This window comes from Myotis brandtii, unplaced genomic scaffold (assembly GCF_000412655.1).
Source record: "Myotis brandtii unplaced genomic scaffold, ASM41265v1 scaffold28, whole genome shotgun sequence".
NCBI lineage: Eukaryota > Metazoa > Chordata > Mammalia > Chiroptera > Vespertilionidae > Myotis > Myotis brandtii.
In genome coordinates, this window is record NW_005360676.1 from 5291137 (window position 1) to 5299618 (window position 8482).

Consider the following 8482-nt stretch of genomic DNA (forward strand, 5'->3'; position numbering starts at 1 on the left):
GCAGCGGGGGGAGGGGGAGAAGGAGACATATGTAATACTCTTTGTAATACTTTAAGCAATAAAACAAAATTAAAAAATTAAAAAAATAAATGTATTTTTCATCATCATATACTGTATTTTTGTCGCTCAAATGAATTGTATTATTTCTTCAAGGTTCTTCACATATGTACACCTTAAGAGATATCAAGTAGGCGTAACATGTTCTCAAAAAATTAGGGTTGGCACGCAGAAAAATTTTGAGTCAGAGATTTTGCTGGTTGTGGCACACACTCACAAAAAGGTTGCCCATCCCTGTCCTAGAGCAAATTAATCCTGAAATATTGCAGGAGGTAAAAATTACAAAAGTGATAACTCTCTTTTTCAGGGATATCATGAGAAGGCAGGGTTCTGGAAAAAGATAATGCTGGGAAAAATAGAAGGCAGCAGGAAGGAGGATGATCAAATATGAGATGGATTGACTCCATAACAGAAGCCATAGGCATGAGTCTAAAAGAGTTGAGAGGCTGTTAAAACTAGGATTTTGTGGCCATCACTCATTCATAAGGTCCTCAGGAGTCAGAGCTGACTCAGCACATAACACATAATATACCATTGTGTGTATTGATTGTTTATTGATTTATCTATCAATGGCGCTTGGGTTGATTTTATCTTTTGGCTCTTGTGAATAGTGTTATGAATATGATTCTAATGTCACTGTTTTGGAATATACCCAGAAGTTCTATTGCTGGATCAAATGGTAATTGTTTTTATTTTTTTGAGGAACCTCCATTCTCTTATAATCAGTAGCTGTTTTGAAGAGACCTAATCCCTTAGTTTTTTTGGAGTATACAATTGATGAGCTTGAAATCCCTTATTACATACTATTGGCCCAGTGCACGGATTCATGCACATTGAAAGGAAATTAATTAGAAAGTGGCTGGCGGGGTGGGACTGGGCGAGACAAGCTGGGAATGCCCTGGAGCCAAGTTCCTGTGGTCTCCTCCCCAGCCGGCCACACCTGGGGTGGTGCTGCGGCTCAAAGGGTGTCTGTGGAGTGAGTGGGGATCCCTCCAGCTGTCGGGGTTCCTCAGCCTTGCCTGTGGGGATCTAGCTGAAATTGGCTCTCTGACATCCCCTGAGGGGTTCCAGAGTGTGAGAGGACACTCTCCAAAGTTGCTGACATACTGTGGAATGCAAACACAAGTGTGCAGTAAATCAGATTCGGGGCTGACAGTGCCCCAGCAACAACATAACCCATGGCTGAAGGTGGAATCACGCTACCCCGCAAAGAATCAGGCTCCCTCCTCTCTGGTTCTGGGGTGTGTCACCCGAGAACCGAGAACCGCCACTGCCAAGTCACTGCAGCTTGGTAGCTCCTGCATCTTTAATATATATTGGTCGGTAGGTATGATGTGTACTGACCACCAGGGGGAAGATGCTCAATGCAGGAGCTGGGCTCATGGCTCATGAGCACAAGTGGTGGCGGAAGCCTCATGGGGAGCAGACCTAAGCCTTCAGTCAGACATCTCCTGAGGGCTCTCAGACTGGTTGAGGAACCGCCCCCCCCCGCCCCCTTGCGGGGACTCTAGTTAGTTTATAATTTGTATCTATAAGTCTGTTTATGGTTGGGGTTTTTTTTTGGTTTTGTTTTAGATTATACATATAAGTAAAATCATATAGTATTTGTCTTTTTTTGTCTGATTTGTTTAACTTAACATAATACCCTCTAGGTCAGTGATGGCGAACCTATGACACATGTGTCAGAGGTGGCATGCGAACTCATTTTTTTGGTTGATTTTTCTTTGTTAAATGGCATTTAAATATATAAAATAAATATCAAAAATATAAGTCTTTGTTTTACTATGGTTGCAAATATCAAAAAATTTCTATATGTGACACGGCACCAGAGTTAAGTTAGGGTTTTCCAAAATGCTGACATGCCGAGCTCAAAAGGTTCGCCATCACTGACCTAATTATGGATATATTTTTGAATATCCTATTTTTCTTACTTTTAGAAGTATACCCAGAAGTGGATTTGTGGATCAAATGGCAGCTCTGTTTAACTTCTTAAAAAACCTCCATACTGTTTTTCATAGTGGTTGCACCGGTTTTACATTCCCACCAACAATGCACAAGATTCAGTGTTATCTTGTAGATCAGCAAGTTTCCTTAGCACAGCTATTTTCACTTTTTTATTGGGTGAATCATATATCTCCATGTCTGTATTTGTTTGCTGGAGGATTGTTGTAGAATTTGGTGACCTAATGTTCCCTTGATTTTTCATGTTCTTTGGAATTTTGCATTGCTGTTTTTGCATTTGAATTAGCAGTCACCCACTGATGTTTACTACTCTCAGGGTAGAAATACCTTTTGTCAGTACTGCTATAGATAAGGCTTTTTCAGATCTTGTATGAATATGCCTGCTCTGTGCTTCATGCTCCATCTTGTGGGAGAATTCTTGAGCCTGTTTGTTCTTCCTTCATATAAAGCACCAGGCCAGATGCTGATCTTCTTAGTATTAAGCTTTTTCTTTCTTTTTTGTTCCTGAAGGTGGTGCTACAGCTCAAGTTTGTGATTCTCTCCTGTCTGCAAACTCTTGTCTGTATTCTGCTCTTGCTCCCTAGCCTTTTATCAAATTTTGTTCTTGCTGCTGCCCTTGGCAGCTTATCCATGGAGCTGGCCACAGAGGGGAGGAGATATGGGTTGGAATGCAGGTCACTGTTGTTGCCCCATGCCAGCATGCGGGGATCTGTAAGAAAGATTTTCTTCATGGTTTGTGGTCAGGCTTACTGATGGAGTACAGAATGCAGTCAAGAGGAACCCTGTCTCTTTAACATGCTCTCTAGTAATTTTCTTTGCCAGATATCTGCTCCCTCTCACCAGTCACTGAGCCCCTAATACAACACTCTGGATGCTGTGAGAGAGAAATGAGCTCTTTGGAAGCACCCTGCAAACCAGGGGAAGCTCGGCACCCACTCACCGGCTCTCTAACCCTGTGAGAGAAATCACGGCACAGGCGGGCCTTCTTTCAGCCTTACACTGAGCTCCTTTGGAAGAGGAATGATCCTGGCAAAATCAAGCATTCCTCTCGCCCACACCAATGCATTCAAATTCATCTATTTTGTGCTTCAACAGAGTGCTGGAACTTCTCTAGATATCTGGACTTCCACAAAAGTTCTCTACTCCATAGGTCAGTGGTCGGCAAACTCATTAGTCAACAGAGCCAAATATCAACAGTACAACGATTGAAATTTCTTTTGAGAGCCAAATTTTTTAAACTTAAACTATATAGGTAGGTACATTGTTATTAGCTTAATTAGAGGCCTGGTGCACAAAAATTTGTGCATTCAGGGGGGCGTCCCTCAGCCCAGCCTGTGCCCTCTCGCAGTCTGGGACCCCTCAGGGGTGTCCACCTGCTGGCTTAGGCCTGCTCCCTAGGGGATATGGCCTAAGCTGGCAGTCAGACATCCTTCTGGCAGACCGGGAGCCCTCAGGGGATGTCCACTTGACAGTGGGGAGCAGGCCTAAGCTGCAGTCAGACATCCTTAGCACTGCTGAGGAGGCAGGAGAGGCTCCCACCACCACGGCTGTACTGGCAGCTGTCAGCCTGGTTTGTGGCTGAGCAGAGCTCCCCCTGTGGGAGCACACTGACCTCCACGGGGCAGCTCCTGCATTGAGAGTCTGCCCCCTGGTGGTCAGTGTGTGCCATAGTGACCAGTCATTCCCAGTCGTTCTGCTGTTAGGGTCAGTTTGCATATTACCCTTTTATTATATAGGATAGAGGCCTTGTGCATGGGTGGGGGCTGGCTGGTTTGCCCTGAAGGGTGTCCCGGATCAGGGTAGGGGGCCCCTTGGGGTGCCCGGCCAGCCTGGGTGAGGGGCTGAGGGCCGTTTTCAGGTTGGCCACACCCCCTTCAGGGAGGGGGGTTGGGCTGGGGTGCCTGGCCAGCCTGGGTGAGGGGCTGATGGCTGTTTGCAGGCTGCCCACAGCTCCTTCAGGTTAGGGGTTCCCCCTGGGGTGCCTGGCCAGCCTGGGTGAGGGGCTGATGGCTGTTTGCAGGCTGGCCACAGCCCCCAGAGGGGACCCTCACCTCATGAGGGTGTGGCCAGCCTGGGTGAGGGGCTGATGGCTGTTTGCAGGTTGGCCACAGCCCCTTCAGGGTCGGGGTCCCCGCTGGGGTGCCTGGCCATCCTGGGTGAGGGGCTGATGGCTGTTTACAGGCTGGCCACAGCTCCTAGCCACCCAAGCTCCCAGTGGAGGCTTGCTGGAAGCAGGTATCTGGGATTTATTTATCTTCTATAATTGAAACTATGTTGCCTTTAGCGGAGGCCTGCGGGAAGTTTGGCTTCCTCCATTGCTGGGGCAACCAAGCCTCCTGCTTGCTCCAGCTCTGAGGCTGCCCGCCGCCATCATGGTTGGGTTAATTTGCATATAGTTGCTCTAATTTGCTGGTGGGCGTGGCTTGGGGCATATCGAAGTTATGGTCAATTTGCATGTTTCTCTTTTATTAGATTAGATTAGGTTACTCCTAAACTGACCTTTGCAAAAACGTCCTCAATCTGATTGAGGTACGTTCGCTGAGGTCGACCCCTTCTAACTCTCCCATCCACACTCATCTAGTATACTTGTTTCGTCTATCTCCTTTCTGAAAACTGACTTCTGTGCATGGGCCACAAAGTTTCAATCGCATTGTACGTGTGTGTCTGCATGTGGTATTTTGTGGAAGAGCCACACTCAAGGGGCCAAAGAGCTGCATGTGGCTCGCGAGCCGCAGTTTGCCGACCACTGCCATAGGTGACTGCCCAAGTCAGGGCTATAGGTACTCCTGGACTGCAGGTAAGAGGGGCTGGAACAATTCACAATATCCTGTCGGTGTCACAGCCAGTACTGGAGTCTCTCTGCCTATTACCTGATGCGTAGGTGGGCAAGATTCTTTCCAGGTCCTTTTGCATTGGCACTTTTGTTCGTGGATAGATAACGAATTTTGTTGTTGAAGGTGGAAAATAAGAAGAGATATCTCATGCTCACTTACACCAGATTGCTATTGTCACTCCTGAGGTATTATGATCCACTCCCATGAGATGCTCTCTAGCATTATTGCAGTATTATGCTTTCTCTTTATTATAATACTTTCCACACTGTTTTTATTACTTATATTATACTCAAGGCACGGTGCATGAAAAGTCATGCACTGGAGGGGGGGTTTCCTCAGCCCAGCCTGACCCTCTCACAGTCTGGGAGTCCTCAGGGGTGAGAGCTGTCCCGGCGATCAGGGGAAGGCAGCACCCCATCACACCTCTGCTGCTGCCACTGCCGGCAGCGCATGCCTCAGCCGGCCCTGGTTACCTGAGCCTCAGGTGGCCCTGGGCGGCTGCGGGGCTGAGGGGACTGGTGGATTCTGGAGGGAGGCACGTGGGGCTGGCCCGGCCTTGCCGTGCACCTGCCGCCCTGGTGGGGCTAAGGAGACTGGGTGCTGCCATCTTGTGGCTGTCGGCGCTGCCATCTTTGAGGGTTTGGCAGTCAATTAGCCTATTCCCTCCTTATTGGCTGTGGGCACCGCCATCTTTGCCAAGGCATGAGGGTCAATTAGCCTATTACCTCCTTATTAGATAGGATCTTTCTAACTGGAACATCTGGTGTGTGGGAGCAAAAATGGTATCTATACTGCTCCTCTGTATCTCCACCCCTTATCCTTGCACTGTGCTAGTCACTTTAAAATTAGTTTTTAAATTAATGGTTGATATTTTTAAAGTGTTGAATAATGAAGGCCTTAATTTAACAGGCCCTATTACCAAAGTCTCCCAAATATGATTCTTTATTCTGTAATGATAGTGACATTGAGATTCTTGAAATAGTATAAAATAAATGAGTTTCTAATTGGCAGGTCACTTTACCCAGATTCCCATATCTCCCTCAGTGTGACCAGACCTTCTGAATGACGAACACAGAATCATTCCTACTGAAAATGCAAAGTAGAACAAACACGAATAGTTTTACCTTAGGCAGAGGCTTAGCAGGTTTGCAGTGGAGGCCTCCAACAAATTGAAAATGTGGCAAGAGTGGGCGAGGAAACTCAAAATCCCAATAGGTTCGAATAAACCATATTTCTGCTTTTCTCATTAACTCGAATAATGTAGTGGGTCTTCCTGAAGGGGAAAAAAGAACAAAAAGTAGAAAAAATAAGAATATTGTAATGTGAATATACCATTTTTTTAAAAGTTTGTAATAATGTAGCCAAAGATGTTTAAAGTGTCTGTGGCTTGATAGTGCAGACATATTTATATACATGTTTTGTATTATGTTGTTCACATATATTAACTATATATATATAAAATTTAACAGTTTTTCTTCTCTAACTTCACATCAGGACATTCACAATCATAGAAAATGGTTAAACCTAAGCCACTACAGAATTAAACATGCATTTGCTACTCTGTAAAGCTGCAGATTTAATAGATGCAAGTGTAAACAATGATTTTAATTCCTCAATCAATTAAATATACCATATCCATGGAAACACTTTCCCCTAGATTATTAGTCTAGTTTCTGCAATTTAGGAAGCTATTCACTTTATCCTAGATTTCCCCAAAATGGAGGTTTTGAGAGTATGGCTCATTTCCTGGTACTATAATTACATTTGGTTCAATTTAGGAGCCTAATAATACTTGGGCATTAATAAAAACATTTACAAATAACAGCTGGAATATTGTCATAACATTGGGTAATAGATATGCTCACTCTTAATTTTGACTCATTTGTCTTTAATGAAGAAAGAGTTTTCACAAAATATAGTTTACTGACTTCCATGTCCGCCCATCAACAAAAGTTTAGTGTTTAAGCAGATAAGTTGTAAGTGCTTAATGAAGGAATGTGAAGTCATTAGAAACCTCAAATTATAGGTTCCTGAGTCTGGGACAGAGCACTCCAGTATGAAAGAATCCTTCAGGTAATATGGCAAAATAGTTCAGTTTTTAAATCAAACTAAACTACACAAGAGGAAGCAATTACTTAATGACCTGATAAGTTAAGCATTTCCATAATATTTGTGAGAATGAAAGATCATTTTATAATGTTATTTTATCATTTTACTTATAAAAAACAAATTTCTCTGACTTAATATTTATACAAACCCACCTTTTAGGGCACTAAGAAAGTTAGGATTTCATGCTACCAAGTAAGGACATGACTTACCTAGTGCTTCGCTGTAAAGCTGATCCCACTTCTCACTAAATGCTTGGAACCAGAAATCAAAATAAAGCACATACATCATATTTTTTACTCGCTCCATGAATGTCATTTGATCACTTAATTCTGATAAGACAATAGGTACGTAGGATGGAGGGAATGGAAGTCCTCCGCTGTACTTTTCAATTGTATAGCCAAAAGAGAAGCGGAGACTGTACACAAAAGGTATTTTAAGTAGCTCAGCCAGCAGCTCACCACAGGGTCCAGAGGGATCTGCAAGAACAACATCAAACCTTGATTCCTGTAGTTTTCTCATAAGGTTCTTGTTCAAAACAGCATCTTTACAGAGCTTTTGAATACAATCAAAATATTCCAAAATGTTATCTTGAATTAGTGAAAAATAAGTCCAAAATGTATATTTTGGCATATATGTCCACTTAGAGGTCAGCCGCATGAGAATATCCTCAAAATCATCTTTTGTTAAAGATGTAGGAAAAATCTCAAATTGAATAGCAGATGGTTTATTGGGATCAACAAGAATTGAAGCTGAAGATGTCAGAACAGTCACTTCATGACCTCTCTGGACAAGTGCATCCAGGATGGTCTTCATGTTGATCCAATGGCTGTATTCTGTGGGCCACACCAGCACCTTTCCACAACTCCCAGGGCTGAAGTGACCACTCAGCTGTAGCAGCAGCAGAACTGAAATCCACTTCATAGGCATCCTGGTGGCACACAGGCTTCTTTTCAAATGGCTGATCCCTTTACCATGGCTCATGCTTATGTGCAAAGAGAAATCAATCAGGAAGTTAAAATATAACTTCTACACCCAAAGTAAATACATTTGATGAACAGTCAGCATTTTATGGCGTCAGAAAATTATGAAGTAAATGACCTTTTTAAAATACAAATCTGTGTAATATCTAAAAGTGCTGTCATCCAGCTGAGACAACTTGGCAGTTTTCTTGTGATTTGTAACTTATTATAGATGAATGTCATAATTATAGAAAGTTAGAGGTAATTGGGTCTGTAATGATTTTTTTGTAAAGAAAGGGAGATAATGCTATTATACAGCTGACAAAGAATTACCTGGATGACAGTTCCTGAGATTTTATTTTAATGTTTATTTATTTTTTAAATTTGTCTTTATTGCTGAAAGTATTACAGGTGTCTGCTTTGGTATTTTTTCCTCATTGACCACCTCCTCCCCATACTCGCCCCTCCCAAGTCTTTACCACGCTAGTGTCTGTGTACATGGGCTATGCATATATGCATATAAATTCCCCGATTAACCTCTACCCCCCCCCCCCCACCCAC

At 43.5% G+C, this 8482-nt stretch overlaps 1 protein-coding gene across 3 annotated transcripts in view; it reads right to left on the reverse strand.

The window, feature by feature from the left end:
* The window catches only part of LOC102262491 (UDP-glucuronosyltransferase 2B31), a 23743-nt gene that overhangs the window by 6806 nt on the left and 8455 nt on the right, over nt 1-8482 (reverse strand). For 2 of the 3 annotated variants that reach the window (XM_005868900.2, XM_005868904.2), the window contains exons 1-2: nt 7172-7955; nt 5978-6126 (exon numbers count right to left, since the gene is read on the reverse strand). In XM_005868900.2, coding sequence (XP_005868962.2) covers nt 5978-6126; nt 7172-7943 — 921 coding nt within the window. In that variant the 5' untranslated portion in view covers nt 7944-7955. Of the gene's footprint in view, nt 1-5977; nt 6127-7171; nt 7956-8482 lie in introns of those variants that run through there. The other variant, XM_005868901.2, reaches the window with a different exon arrangement.